Source organism: Protopterus annectens, chromosome 13.part0 (assembly GCF_019279795.1).
Source record: "Protopterus annectens isolate FY-2018-M chromosome 13.part0, PAN1.0, whole genome shotgun sequence".
NCBI lineage: Eukaryota > Metazoa > Chordata > Ceratodontiformes > Protopteridae > Protopterus > Protopterus annectens.
Genome location: NC_056747.1, coordinates 540,914,754 through 540,931,378, shown reverse-complemented (window position 1 = coordinate 540,931,378; position 16,625 = coordinate 540,914,754). Strand labels below are relative to the sequence as shown.

The following is a 16,625-nucleotide window of genomic DNA, read 5'->3' as shown; positions in this document are numbered from 1 at the left end:
ATTAATTTGAGGTGGTTGACATCTATGGTCACATTCAACTCATATTTGTAGAGTATAGCTACCCCCCCCCCCTTTCTGGAAACACAATCCAGCCTGTGTATGTTATACCCAGGTGGTAACACTTAATTTTTGGTAGTGTTAGGTTTTAATCAGGTTTCAGATAGACAGAGGATCTCAGGGGAATGGACAGCCAGGAGTGCATGCAGTTCATGTACCTTGTTATTAATACTTCTAATATTTTGATGACAGGCCACGAGAGAGTTAGTTGGTCTATTGATTATAGTTTTATAGCTTTGGTTACAAGTAGAGGGGATGTATATATCAGAAGTGGATGGGCCAGGGTTGGGGTGAATATCACCACAGAGTATTGGGTTGGTCTGTGCTTAGTGATAACCTTAAGGAGTTTGTTTATAAGTTTGTAGTATTGTCTAGATCTAGGGCTAATGTGCAGGGGTTGGTATGATGAAAGAGTGAACAAGATGTTGAGTTGGATCCATTATTATAGCATGGCTGAAGGTGGGATGCTTTACAGCTGGGGTGATAGTATGGCCTTTTGGGTACTGATAACCAATAAGAAACTGGTTTTCATACAAGGTGAGTAAATAAGTGGCCAGCAGAATGCGTAGTAAAGAGGAGTATAGCATTATGAGAGGAGTAGTATAGTAGTTAGGATCTGTTGTTTGCATGGCACAACAGCAGAAGATCTGATGGTAAATTTAGAAGTAATCGAGTGGGTGGAGAAAGTATGTTAGGATGTTATAACAGGGTAGAGAGAGTATGTTAGGTGAAAGCTGATAGGATGTTATAACAGGGTGGAGAGAGTATGTTAGGTGAAAGCTGATAGGATGTTATAACAGGGGGTGTGGTAGAGTAACTATAAATTAAGTGGTACTGGGGAGGGTGGGAATTGGGGGCAGGGAGGGGTATGGAGTGAGCCCAAGCCGGAGTGGGGGCAAGCAGAGCAGGGCTAACAGTGACTACAAGTGTTTTCTTAGACTTCCTGGAGCCCCGTATGGTATGTATTTAGTGTTAACTTAATGACTGTGTTTTTAAACTGTATTTTTAAACAATATTTTACTCTAAGTTATACACTATGTTTTAGACTGTGTTTTATACTCTTGCAGGGTGTTTGCTAGCTGTAGGTTATGAGTTTAGAGTATAATTTTCAGAGCTTTAGGTGGGAACATCAGGTCATTCAGTTACACACAAAAAAAACAGTAAAACAATCCAGACAATGAACAAACTTACAATGAGTCACTCCACGTCAGCCAAGGGGGGAAGAAAGAGGAGAATCCTAAGCATCTAGATTTGAAAATGATGCCTGTACTAAGTTGTAGGAGTTTAACCTGTATGAGGAAAGAGGGGGTGGAGGAAAAGAGACAGCAGTAGGAGTGGTTAGAGGGATACCTTGATTGACTCAAGACACCACACCAGAGGTAAGTTGAATGTAAGGGCCTAAAATCTGCACTCAGCACATTGATGTTACTTGCATTCAGCACTTTAATTTGACTTATGTTTAGCAGGAAAGACAGACCAACAGTATACAATTTTGAGGAATTTTACAAGGGTTACTTGTTCAAATGTCAGACAAGTAAGTAAAGCTTTCAACAGGAATCTATGTCTGAGTGTTAGCCAGAAAGGTACAAGGTATACATGTAAAAATTAGGGTCAGAGAGACAAATGTAAGATTCAGTGTACTTTACTTACAGGGGAAGGAGACAAACACTCAAGTAGAAAAGACACCTTTGGCTGACCGAAATGGTGACGTGTTTAATTGCACAGCACTGTAAGAGAAAACTTAACAAATGCTTTTTATATGTGTAACCTACTCTGATTAATTGCTGGGAGAAACAGTTTTTGTTGTGGTGACCAATTGCAATCCTGTAGACACCGTTATGCAAGAGCTGCAGTATGTTAGTATAGGTAAATGTAGAGTTCAAAGTGAGTCACACCAGGTCAGCCAAGGGAAAATAGAGAGATCTATTAATTAATATCATGGTTAACAGTGAATTATAAACATTTGTCAAAGAAAAGTACAACAGGTCATGGTGTACTGTTTAAACATACCTGGTACTCCTGCAACTGTTCCTCCTGCACCTAAGGTAGAGAATCAGGGATATTGTCAGTAAAGTGCAGCATTAAGATCCATATCCATCCTACATGCACAGCCTTAGACACACTGCAGCCCCATCATGGCTCCTGTTCTTCCAACTTCTACTTAGTGGATCTAAATAAAACATTTGGACTAAAAGCTATCTGGTGGTACTCTGCCAGTCTTGTTTACCAGAACCAAAGGTTATTGACTGCCTGACAGTCCTATATATCATTTCCGGATGTTTAGACTGAGGATCAGAGTATTTAATCTCTGTACAGTGGAGCCAGTGCCCCATATTTTGGTCAAGCTCAGTTCAATCCACCAAGTAATAAATTGCTTTTGCATGCTGAGATGACAACCAGCAATATCTATAACAGACAGTTATACCCAGTCAGATGTCTCCTGTCTACCTGCCTGCTGTCCATCTGTTTATCTTTCTCATCTATCCATCTGTCTATATATCCTATCTACTTTATGACAACTGATAGTTATCAGATTAAAATATAGATGTATGTACCATGTATTAAAGCAGTAATTGTTAATACAGTAAGTTAAGATTTTGTCATTTAATGGTTTAAAAATTAAAATCATGTAGACTGTCTAGCATCTCTCTATATATTAAGTAAAAAAGCTTTTGTACAGTCATTTCTTGCATTTATATGTCTTATGAAGAATTTTTGATTGATTCCATTTTAAATGGAATTAAAAGGGTTCACAATATCAGTTAATGTAGGGAGCAAACCCAACACAGCAGATATACATAAATGTTTTTTCCCTTCTGAGATCAACAAAATCCTGCAGAAGAATCTTATCCTTGGGTACCTGTCAAATATTATACACAAACAAACTGCCACACAATCAGCCTGTCTTTTGAACCTTCAGATCATTTTCCTGTCCCTGTATTAATAAAGACTGTCTACTTTTTATTTAACTCCTGACCAATACCTTGCATTAAGAGAAAAATTGAGAGCAGTCAGTGTGATAATACACAGATAGTCAGCATTTTGAGAAGTTTTTTTCATGAGCTTTGCATTACAATATCTAATAAAATGATGCAGGGGGCAAAACACCCTGCATCCTTGCTTTATTAGATTTATGTAAGGAGATATTCATTGTTCACCTATAACCAGCAAGCTTTTTTTTGTATTTACTTTCCTTTTTGCTGGTGGAATCTCCTGTACAAACATTCAGCTTCCTTAAACTTGGTTACTAGGTAACGTTTCACTCAATCCAAATCTGTTACCCCCCCCCCCCCAACTTTGTCTGATGGTAAGACCTAACCCCTTTTTAAGTGTAACCTTTACCAATGGATGGGAAATCGGAAATTCACCTGTGTCTGGCCCCCATGTCTCTGACAGAGGCAGACAGTAATGCCCATACTAACACACCTCCCCACATATACTCTAGAAACTTCCTAAGTAACATACTCCCTTCTAATAATTGTCCATAATACTTAAGGAGACTACTGGGTTAGGTTGCACAACTAGGGTTATAAAGATCCTGGTAGTCATTAGCCTAGCATATACCTATTAACCTATGAATAAAACCTGTTTGTACGGTGTTTATATGGAATTAGTGTCTGTTTGAAGCTGTTATAAAATTGAAGGACACACATTAATTTCATAAGAAATGTCAACTTCCCTTCCAGTAATCTAAAGTGTATAACAGCAGAGTTGGTGTTTAGTGGTGATGGATTGCTGCTAAAAAGTGATACATTCTTTGTTGTCAATCAAAGTACTTACCTGGTACTTTTTGTTTAATTCCAGTTCCTGTTGGAACACCAGGCAAAACCCCAACACCAGTCCCAGGCAGCAGGCCTCCTGTAAAAACATTCAAGAAAAACAATTAACAAATGCCTCTATGACACTGTACTAAGATGAACATTTTTTCCTGAGGTTGTTACTAGCTTTTTGCTTATATTACAGTATTACTATAGTAGTATAAATACCACTTTTGGTCTCCCCCGAAAAGAGGCTGCTAGTCTAGTAGGACTAATCTAGTCAACAAAGGAATAATAAATAAAAAATAAAATTAAAAAAAAAAAATCACACTTTCACCAGACTAGATTTTGCCTTATAATTTTATCTGCAGTCATTCCGTAGACATTTCTGAATGTTAATGAGATTCAAGATCTCTGTAGAGCCTGTAAAAATAGGAATATACTTTTTTATTTTGGAATAATGCTTTGATTTTAACATATAAGTTCACAAAAAAACAGATGTTTGAGTTGTATCACGTATCATTAAAATTATCAATGCTAATTTATATTGAAATGACCACGTGTATACACACTGAAATACTCATGCACTCTCTTTCACACATACACACGCATACGTATATACACAGACAGATTGACCCACTGTTACTGATTACTAAGGCACAAAATTATATTGTGACAAAAATGTTGCTTGGATTCATATGTAGCCATGACTGTGGCACTGAGTTCATACCAGTTTGTGTGCATATAATTTCCTATCAGAAAACTTCACTTAGGATATTAATGTGAAAAACCCAACACAGCTGTTTACACTGTTAGCAAACTATTTTTTCAATAGTTCTTTATGACTTGTGATAAATACATTGCCCATTTTATCATCTGCAGTGCTGGTAGTCTAATTGACTTATCTCAGGATTATAGATACAGTGCCCCAACTGATGTTGTTTATAAATTCTCAAGCTGCAGCGGCATATTCACAAGAAGGTCTGCCACTGAGTTTATTTAGCAGTACTAGTGCATTGCAAACATCTGTGGGAGACCATGCCTGCTAGGAACAAAGTGTTTTCAACTACACGGAGATGGCTAGCATGTAAAGGGGTGTCATGTCTGCCCTACTGAGCTTTTACACTTGTGCGAGTTAAGCACTTCACAGTCAGTAATGGCTCTTACAGCTTGTCCTCATAGCCATTTTGTCTGTTAGAGGGGCATCTTGATGACATCAAATGAGAGAGAGAGGCAAAGCACTAGCAATTAGCTTCACTTCTGCAGAATGCCCCCTTCCAAAAACATCTGCTACAAACATGTTTCAGAAATAAACATTACCTCAGCAAAAGCCTTGCCTGGGTGTCCCGCAGAGTTCTACAGCAGCAGAAGGAGAAAAGAGAGACTCTGAGTGAAATAAATACCCTCTTTTTGCTTTTTACTACTTACTTTTGCTAACCGCACTATTCCAAACATTTTTTATTAACTTTCCTACTTATTTTGAAGTGTTTTTTTTTATTCTGACACTGTTTACACTTTAATTGATAATTTTTAAGGGTTTTTCAACTGTTTAATTGCTGAGGGTTGCACACCCAAGTGTGCTAGCCATTTTACTGCCTCAAAAGTGTTTGTATTACTGTATCTGTTCTAATTTTCAAAAAAAAAAAAACAGAAAAAAATCTTATCTCTATACTAGTTTCCCACCTTTCTATAACCAGTAGAGTCCGGTTTTCAGATTTTGCTGAATTCTAGGCTGTTTTATAGTTTCTGTGTTGCCCACACCTTACTAAGATAGAGGGAAGCTTCTCTGTTCATCAGTGAGAGTGGTGAGCTTAGAGCAGCCCATCTGTCACTGGAGGTGTAGTTTCAGCTCAGAATCTGTAGTTTTATTGGCCATTTTGAGCTATTTCTATCCCTTTCATCTTTCTGTTTAAAAACCCGTGTTTGTGCAGTTTTGCATTTGTATTACCTTAGCAAGAGCCTGCCTAGGTGTCCTGCAGAGTTCTACAGCAGCAGAAGGAGAGAAGGAGAAAATAAGTATTTTGGGTAGATTAAGTACCTTGTTTTTCCTTTTTACTCCTTATTTTCACTAACTGCACTATTCTGAGTGTTTTTTTATTAACTTTGCTACTTATTTTGAACTGTTTTTTAAATTCTGATGCTGTTTGCACTTTGATTGTTTTTAAGTGTTTTTCAACTGTTTAATTGCCGAAGGCTACACACTCAAGTGCACTAGCCATTTTACTGCCTCAAAAGTGTTTGTATTACTGTATCTGTTCTAATTTTCAAAAAAAAACAAACAAACAAACAAAAAAAACAAACAAAAAAAAATCCTATCTCTCTACTCTTTCCTGCCTTTCTATAACCAGTAGAGTCCGGTTTTCAGATTTTGCTGAATTCTGGGCTGTTTTGTAGTTTCTCTGTTGCCCAGACCTTACTAAGACAGAAGGACACTTCTCTGTTCATCAGTGAGAATGGTGAGCTTTGAACAGCCTATCTGTTGCTGGAGGAGTGGTTTCAGCTCAGAATCTGTAGTTTTATTGGCCATTTTGGGCTATTTCTATTCCTTTCATCTTTCAGTTTAAAAAACTGTGTTTGCATGGTTTTGCGCTCCAAGCAGCACAGCTTAACTAAGGTTAAACTATTCCCAGTGCCAGAAAGTCTGCTCTTCAGATTTATTTCTTAGAACTGGCCAGTTTTCTAGTTTTAGCACTCAAAACTGTTTCTTTGTGCTCAGCACTTGTCCAAAACTCTTTGCAAGCACTAAATAATCTACAAATTACTGCAACACTCACTTTTCCTCACTTATCAAGAGGAAAACAGTTTTTAGTACTTACATTAATAAGCACTAACCAGGCATGTCTACAGGTCATCTCCCAGTGTTTTCTCCTGTCCATCTGATGAATCTGAGCATCTTGGGGCAATGTAGCAATTGCCTCATGTACACTGACAACCCTCTCCTCCTAACACCCAACACTACAACCTGTGAGAGATGCACTTATATAGCCAAACTGGAAGCCAAGCTCTCTCCAGCAAAGAATAGACTAGACAGTCAAGAGGAGAAGGTAAACCCCACACTGCATTCAACACATAGCCCATCAAAACCTGCACCACCCAAACCCACACATAGTAACACAAAACACACACCTACATTCAGGGAGGCTCTCAATAAAAATCTGCTCAAACAACAGAGACCTCCAAAGCTGAAATGCAAGCAACCACCACCCCAACACTACCCAAATGACACATAGTCCACAAAGTCAGTGTGCCACTCAACCTCAGCCCATAAGGCAAAACAACATACCCAGCACACTAGTCATAGGCAACTCTATAGTCAGGCACACTGACATCCCTCTCGCTAGGCTAAACAAGGAGAAAGTTACTGTCAGCTGCCTGTCGGGTGCCAGGATCCACCATATAATGCACATACTCAGGTCACTCCACAACAAGTACAAATATGACTATCACTGTCCATGTTGGAGTGAATGACCTGAGATGTACCTCCCTGGACTACATAAAAAGAGACATGGAGGAGCTCTCTGACCATGTGGCCAAGGCAGGTATGACACTAGCCCTGAGTAGCATCCTGCCATCACCCAGAATGATACCACAGTACAAGGACAAAATGATTGACTTCAACAATTGGCTAAGCTTCTGGTGTCATTCTAAGGGGATCCAGTATTGCTCTGCCTGAGATGACATGACCGACAGGCCACGATGCTTTGCCAGAGATGGCCTGCACCTGCCGCCTCTGGGATTCTGGACACTGGCTAAGGCTGTTACCGGCCCTATAGTGCCTTTTTTAGACAAGGCTCAAACATCAAATGCACCACCATAGTAGATATAAACAACTGAAATCTAAGGGTAATGCTACTCAGTGCTAGAAGTCTAAACCTCAAAATGCACTCACTCGAGACACTCCTTAAAATGGAGAACATAGACATCTGTGCAGTGATGGCGAACTGGTTTAAGGCTCCAGAGAGCACCCCTGCAAAACATCTTCAAAGCCAACTTCATGCTTCTTAAGAAAGATGTGACTAACTTCACGACACTCATACAAACGGAAAATAGAGGCATGACTGCTGAATCATATACAAATGCGCTGTATAAGCACATACATGAGTGCATGGACCGTGCCATCCCCAACAGAACCAAGACGCTATCCTTCAAAAAAAAGGAAGCCAATCTGGTGGTCCCCTGTCATAAACAAACTCTACAACAGAGTAGAAACTGTTGCAAAAAAGAGTAAAATACCATGATTGCAGGAACTCCCTGGTCAGCCTCAGTAAGAAGCTGAGATCCCTCATAAAATCCTCCAAAGCTAGTTATGAAAATAAAATCACCATGGGTTCTAAAGACAACTACAAAGCATTCTACAGCTATGTCAAGAATCTCAATGGCAACACTCAGATCTGCTCTGAGCTACAGCACAATGGCACTAGATTTACTGAACCAACTGATATTGCCAACATCCTGGAAGACAGGTTCAGTGCAAACTTTACCCCCCCTACCCCCAAAGAGCCCATCTCCATACCAGAAGATTGCAAAGCTCCTGTAATCACAGACACACAAGTAAATACCTCACTCTCCAAAGCCAAGCACACAACATCCATGGGACCAGACAACATCCCAGGCTGAATTCTGTATGAACTACAGAATGAACTGGCACCCCACCTAAGTACCATGTTCAACCATAGCCTCACTTCAGGCTTTGTGCCTATGGAATGGTGCACAGTAATGGTTATTCCACTCCACAAAGGGGGTGCCACCACTGACCCCAGGAACTACTGCCCCATAAGCCTGATGAGCCTGGTCTTCAAGGTCATGGAACGCATCATCCTAGAGCTTATAAACAAAGACATAGGTAACCTCCAAACTCTGGACCCCACTCAGTTTGGGTTTGTAAAAGGTAGATCATGCCTCGTAAACCTGACTGACTTCTTCAAAGCAGTCACCAGGGCCGTAGATGAGAGTAAGGTAGTGCACACAGCCTATCTTGACCTCGCCAAGGCTTTTAACACCATCCCCCACTCTGGTATTATAGATAAACTCACTGGACTGGGCATAAATCCCTATGTCACAAGATGGGTGGCCAACTGGCTCACTGACAGAACCCACACAGTGAAAGTAGCCAACTCCAAATCTGACTTCAGAACAGTGACAAGCGGAGTACCACAAGGTTCGGTCCTGGGTCCTTTTCTGTTCAGTATCTACTTCTCAGAAATCCAGCCTAATGCAGCTGGTCTCTGGCTAATGAAGTTCACAGATGACTGCAAACTAGGAGCTATAATAGAGTCACCTAAGGATGTGGAAGTTCTACAAAGAGGCCTCACTGAGACTGATGATTGGTGTCAAAGTCATGGCCTAAAGCTCAATGCCAAGAAGTGCATTCTCATCCCCTTTGGGAAAAACACCGTACCCATGAACTACCACATAGGCGGTAGCCTACTAAACACCGAAAGTGTGATACGAGACCTTGGGACACAGGTGGACAGTAGTCTCTCCTTTGATAATCACATTGCCACAGTAGTCAGGAATTCCTTCTATATGGCACACCTCATCACAAAGCGGTTCTCCTCCAGAAAAAGAGAGGTCATTGCTCCTCTCTACTCATCCTTCATCAGACTCATTATAGAGTACAATGCCCTGTTTGGCATGTACTTCGCAAGATATCTATAGCAACTAGAAAGGCCACAGAAATGCCTCACTAAGATGATTACCAGCCTCAAACAGAGGCCATATGCAGGCCATCTCAAAAACTTTCATCTCTACTCCGTCACATATCGCCTACTCAGGGGCGACCTCTGCCTAACATACAAAGCCATCTAAAGAGAACTTTAAGACTTTTAACAAAGTCTAACCCAGATCTGATGGACATGCCACACTTAAAGAAATCCCAATATCTCCAGGCCATGCACTCCAGGGACCTAAACTTTGTCACCACAATAAACAGAACATGCTGGAGGGATAGATTCCTATCCCAGAGAGTTCCCATGCTCTGGAAAAGACTACCCATTCATGTCGAGAAAAGCTCCTTATCAGCCCTCTTTAAGAGAAATCTTGACAATTGTTTGGGAAACAGTAAATTCACCCCAGGGATCACTTCTGTGGCTCTGCTCGACAGGAGCACAGGAAAATAATTTTCTTGGGTGGCGAAAGCCAGGGAACCTCTTTTGGCTAGGCTTATATAGGCCATAGGTCCGATAGCCTAGTACTTACACATGAACCTATGGACGTCTGAACTTTTTTTGTCAGCCATTTCATGTTCTTAGAGCATGTTGCCTTTCTGTGATTATGTAAAGGAATCAACATTCAAATTATTGTTTTACATTTGGATTGAGGGCAGGTAACATATCTGATTCTGAAATAGGAAATGTTTGTAACAAAAGTTAAAATGACTTGCACTGAATTTCTGCTATTGTTAGGGAGGGCAAACTGATATTTAAAACAGAGCAATATATTTTTTGAAAAAAAAAAACAGTATTATCTCTCATATCTGTAAACAGAACAGAGGCTATTTTGAAGTTTAATAACAGTACATTGTTAGACAACACAGACAGAAACGATTAAATATTTCTTTAATTACTATTTTTAAGATGTAGATATTTTTTTCCCTGATTCCTTGACTATGAACCTGTTGCTAAGCTTATATTTTGAAATAAATGGCACAGTGGAGTATAGTTCTTTTCCTGGTAAATGCATTTCATAGAATACAGAAATAATTTTACAAGTGAGTGTTAGAACAACTCGCTACTATACCATATTAAAATCAGACTGTATATATCTCGTCTGGTCATACATTATTCAGAGATTTATGATACTCTACTGATAACCTAAATTTACAGCTGAACATGTAACAGAAACAATTCAGTTCTGAAATGTTCTACTAGCAAACTACACTTAGCCAAAAGATCTAGAAGTAATTAATGCAGTTTGAAATATGAGACAAACATTATTTCTACTTACCCGGACCTGGAATGAAACCACCTGGGTAGACACCAGGGATACCCACACCTAAAGAGAACACAGAATACAGACAGTGTTACAAAAAATGGTGATATCAAGTAACATACTATATTTCAGAAATGGAGACAATTTACTAAGTAGGGTTTCTAGAATTTTATGGAATTTACTTCTTCCTCAAAGGATCCTGTGCAACTTAATTCATAACAAACAGAATGAAGTCATGGAAAACTCACACTGTGCAATGTTATTAAAATATAACATCAGTCTCCCCACTTCTGAATGTTTCAGAAAATCTCTGACCTAAACCTCTTAATAATATGGTCTTTTAGAATTTTCTGGTTTACTGTTCTTTGAGCAGTCCTTACCATATTTTTAAGTCATTACACAGAGAGACAGTGAATGAAAGGCATGGGTGACACAGTGGTGCATCTGTTAGCTTTATCGCCTTACAGCAAGAGGTTCTCTGGTTTGATTTTCAGCTGGGATGTTTTCTGTGTGGAGTCTGGATGTCCTCCCTGCATTTGTGTGGGTTTCCTCTGGGTGCTCCAGTTTCCTCCCACATTGCAAAGACATGCATCTGGAGCATTTCTCCCAGGGCCTCTGCTGTAAATGGGCTCTGTCTCAGTCAGACTTTCATGGCAAACAAATGTTAAATAAATAAAATGAACTTGTACAGGTTTAATATTTATCTACAATATTTTTAACCTGGTAGACTTAGTGGTATCACCTCTTCAGTGATGTCCCAGGAGTGAAAAGAAAGACAACAGTATACAATAGTTCAGGCTATGACAGTAACACAAAGCTAATAACAGAGCTGGCACAGTAGTGCCTAGTGGAGACAACACAGGGACATGTACAGGCACAGTTTCATACAGTCATGGGATGATTCACAAAATCTGTTTCCCAGTATTATTGGATTACTGACAGCATACAAACAAACAAACAAACAAATAAAAAGACAGACAAGCAAACAAACAAAGAAATAAACAAAAAAGCAAAGACAAACTGCAGAAGTATAATCTACCCACACCTATCTAAGGTACTGTGACAGTAATACTTAATGGAGAGAACACAGGGACATGGATTAGCTCATGTTTTTGTTTAATGGTCGTATGGTACTTTGCTCATACAGCTGTTCATCTGCAACGTACCATCAACAGGCATAGCATTGAAAAATATCTTACCGAAGAGTCATAGTCGGCCCACACAGACAAAACAGCAGGAGGTATGTATTAGAGGGCCATTCACTGAACCCTGCTCATGTGGGGGGGTGACCCCCAGGTAATTATATATACCAATTCCGAATTCACACTACAGTGGGGAAAGGGAACATTTCTTTATCCCTACCATAATACAATCTTAGTCAGAACTATGTTTTGTTTTGTTTCTATGGATAAATTATATTTCTCCTTTCCCAATTGTAGTACTCTCTCAGAGTTATATTTATAATTAGTGGGGGTGTGGGGATGCAGCCCCCCCATAAGCAGGATTCGATTAACGTCCATCCAAACGTACCATGTGGTGTTTTGCCTGTGTGGGCCGACTATGACTCTTTTGTGAGATATTTTTCAGTGCTATGCCTGTTTGTTAAAGCAGACAGCCGATGATATATTGCTGATGAAAAGGTGTTTGAGCAATGTACCATTCAAGCATTAAACATAGGTTCATAGGTTGGTACTAGGCTATCGGCCCTAGGGCCCATACAAGCCAAGCCATAACAATTCCCTGGCTATTTCTTCCCACACTATTTACTTCCCTGGAACCCTGTCTAGCAGGGCGACTGATGTGATCCCTGGGGTGAATTTCCTTTCTCCTATCCAATCATCAAGGTTCCTTTTGAAGAGGGCCAAAGAGGCACTCTGCTTGACATGTATGGGCAGTCTATTCCAGAGTCTGGGGAGACTCTGGGTCAGGAACCTATCCCTCCACCATGTTTTGTTTATTGTGATGACAAGATTTAGATCCCTGGAGCATGTGGCTCTGAGGGATTGGGATTTCTTTAAGTGTAGCATGTCCAACAGCTCTGGGTTTAACATGGCCTTGTATGTTAAGCAGAGATCGCCATGGACTATATAGGCACAGCTCACAAAGTCTGTATCACTGGATTACAAGAAACATATAAACAAACAAACAAAAAGACAGATAAACAAACAAACAAAATAACAAACAAAAAAAAGCAAAGATAAACTGCAGAAATATAATCTACCCAAACCTAACCAAGGTTCGCTGACCTTGGATAGGTTAATTTTAGTTAGAGTTTTGTGAAAGGTCACCCACATGCTAAAGCTTGTCATTCAAACACAGTGTGACAAACTAGACTCATTGAAATGCATTTCACTGATCCGTGCTTTAGTCAGTTATATAGGATAGAATAAAGTTACTATCACCCAACAGATCCTAATATACATACATTAATTATCTAATTAACTACACTATAAACCTCTTAAAGACCAATCTTACAATCCTAGTGGAGAAAATGACCCAATAATCTGTTTTTTTGGTCGAATTCTATGAATACAGGCCCGAATGGGGCAGGAAGTACATTGATGGATGACAGCAGCAGCTCCGAAGGTATTACACCAGCCCAGAGACAACATTCACTGAGATCCAGCCGATCAGAGAGGCAGGATTTGCATACAGTGTCAAATACGGGATCCACAAGGAGTGGAACTTCCTATAACGGCCCTAACTCGCTTACACAGTGGTTGGAGCATGAAAAAGAAAAAGAAGAACTCTACTAACATTCCTAATCAAAACAATGGAACATTGAGGGGGCAGAGCCTGAATGGCTAACTGAAAGCAGCAGTATTTTAGAGCTCCATATAACTAGTTAAATAAGACAGGAAAAAATATTATTTTTTTTCTTCAAAGTATAAAATCTTATAGATAAAGGACTAAATTACATACTTAGAAACTTTGGTGAAGTTTTACAAATAGTTTCCTGTCAAAAAGCTTGGAGATATATTCACTTGTTAAAATGAGCAACTCAAAGAATTCTCACCAGAATGCTGCCTTAAAGAAGTAACTACAACAGATGGCATCTACCCTGCAGGAGTTGTCTTTGAAGATGGATGATTTTAAAGAGAACCTGGAAAACCTTAAAACAAGCAGTCAAAAGCAGGCTGACACCCTCAAGAAAATGCTACAACAACACCAGACAAGGGTAACAGGAATAGAGGTTTCTCTAAATGACTTAGAAATCAGTCTTAAGGAAGAGGAAACACAGAATGAACTGTTTCTTAAACAAAACACTTGGTTGGTTAATAAAGTAGATGACTTGGAAAATAGGGAGAGGAAAATAACATCAGGATTTTCGGATTACCTGATAACACAGAAGGTGAGGATATTATTTGCTTTTTATGAAGCTGGATCCCTGGCTTTTTAAATTTAAAAGAAGGACTTTCCTTTGGCATTGAAAGGGCACACAGAGCTCTTGGGAAACCTGCCACTAACTCAAACTCTCCTGCTAGGTCAATAGTTATCAAATTTCTTTCATACTTGGACAAGGAATTGATTTTAAGATCTGCCTGGAGGAAGGTATGTCTAAAATATAAACAGAGCCTGATAAGATTTGATAATGACTATTCATCTAGAATAATGGAACAAAGGAAAAAGTGTGGCCAATGATAAAGTTTCTGAAACAAAATAACATCAAGGCACAACTTGCATATCCAGGTAAGATAGGAATATTGTATGCCAACGAGATAAGGACTTTTATTGACTTAGAGGAAGCCTCTTTATTTATTAAAACAAATGTGATTACTTTACCAGAAGATATGGATTGGATGTCACCTTCTCTCAAGAGAACAAAAGAAACAAATGTCTGGACAGATGTCAAAAAGAAGAAGCAAAAGACATACTGTTAGAGCCAAATCTCTCAAAGCATCTACTATGATATGAATTGTTTTAACATTACTTTAAAGGACCAATTTTACTGCTTGGAATTTTAAAACAAGGGTAACTAACTACTGGAATCTTTATCTATATTTTTTGAAAAGAGATGACACATGAGAGTTTTCACATTACCTTAGGTATGTAAAACAGGGTACTTTTCTTTCATAGAAGGAGGGTATATAGCACATAAAATATTTATACTGTAAATCAACATACATAGTATATGTGTATTTTCTCTTAATTTTCTCTTTTCTTTCTCTCTTCTCTCTTTTCTCATTATTTATTTTAACTGCATCTCATCTCTCTTTCTAAATTCTCTCCCATTTACTATACTAATATAGTCTGTATATATTTAATAACTCACTATCTATACATAGATAAATAATAGTCAAACATAATCTAGTTTTAAGGTAGACTACTTGGAATAGTGAACTTAATTAATTGTTATTACAATATTTATTAGATTAATGATAGTCACTGTTATGCTTACTGGGATTGGGGACATGTTCGTGATTAACTCTGAAATGTTCCATTCATGTACACATGTCCTTTGAATTATTTCCTTTTAGTATTAACAAATACATAAAAAAAGGAGGGGAAATATACTGTTGGTTAAGAGAAGTGAAGATTTCTTCACATTCTATTTTCATTACCATAGCAACAGTAAACAATTGCTGCAGTTTCTAAGGACACTGCGAATCTGCAAAGTGCATTTAGCCTCACAGATAACAAATAATAAGAAAAAGTAATGTTTAGTTATTAAAATGAAAAACAACCTAAACAAGGTAAAATAAATACATAATAGGATTATGTGTAAATATTATATGATTTATCCTCATAGGATTACAGATTCCTGGAAACACAACTGAAATGTTCCCAAACTACATGTGCTCTGAAATGTAGCTGCTTGATTAAAAAGTATTACTCACTTTAACATGTTGATTTCACAAGCTGTCTGCACTGCAAAAGTTACATTTTATATGTTACTTGAAATTGTCAGTCTCTAGAGCATATATTACTTTTTGCAACATGTTATCTTTGCAGTTACCTCACACTCTGTACAAACTCACTTGGTAAATAGCTATTCATTTAAAATATCTGTTTAAATATTAAATGTGCCCTTGAAATGCTATTGACATTTTGGCAAAATATAATTTGAACTGTAAAATGAATGACTTGAAAGAAGTGAAGTAATGCATAGATTTCAAAGACAGTTCTTGACACTACAGTAAAAGTAAATATATATATATTCACAAGGAAGTATTGAAATGGTTTAGTCTTCTGGTTAAAATAGCTTACTGTCCACATTTTGCGATATCAGAAAGTTTGAAGAGCTAGGAAATTACTATTCTTTGTCTTTATAATGATTATTAGACAGATGTTAGACTCTGCTTAGTTTAATGAATTGTGACATGTGTTTATGAGGAAAAGTGGACTCAGTTACTCACATTGGACTACACATTCCTGGAAACTCAACTGAAATGTCCCCAAATTACTTGTGAATTTAAATGAAACTGCCTGATTAATAAGCATAATTTACTTTACCAACTTGAATCCATAAGCTATCTGCTCTATATATGCTACATTATATGTGTCACTTGCATATGACAGTCTCTAGAGCACACGAAAAAATACATATTATTTTTGCAACATGCTATATTTGCACTAACCATACATTCTAAACTAACTAATTTGGCAAATGACAAGTTATTTATTTGAAACATCAGTCTAAATCAGTAGTGTCCAACCCGTGGCCCGCGGGCCGCATGCGGCCCTCAGAGCTCTTCCATGCGGCCCGTGACCCTTAAGTTTAAATTTTACTTTTTTTCCGTGTGTTTTCACGTCCGGGTCTCTCAGCTGTTGTGCGCATGCGCCACATTACTTTTTCCCCGTTGTTTTTTTATGCCAGTGTCTTTATGCTGGTGTGCGCATGCGCCAAAACACCGTCCTGCCGTTTTTTTCCGTTGGTAG

At 38.6% G+C, this 16,625-nt stretch overlaps 1 protein-coding gene across 17 annotated transcripts in view; it reads right to left on the bottom strand.

The window, feature by feature from the left end:
- ELN (elastin) overlaps window positions 1-16,625 on the bottom strand; it is a 490,412-nt gene that overhangs the window by 224,915 nt on the left and 248,872 nt on the right. For all 17 annotated transcript variants that reach the window (XM_044054168.1, XM_044054169.1, XM_044054171.1 and 14 more), the window contains 3 exons: window positions 10,761-10,808; window positions 3,838-3,915; window positions 2,068-2,097 (listed from right to left, as the gene is read on the bottom strand). In XM_044054168.1, the coding sequence (XP_043910103.1) occupies window positions 2,068-2,097; window positions 3,838-3,915; window positions 10,761-10,808 (156 nt within the window). The remainder of the gene's footprint in view (window positions 1-2,067; window positions 2,098-3,837; window positions 3,916-10,760; window positions 10,809-16,625) is intronic.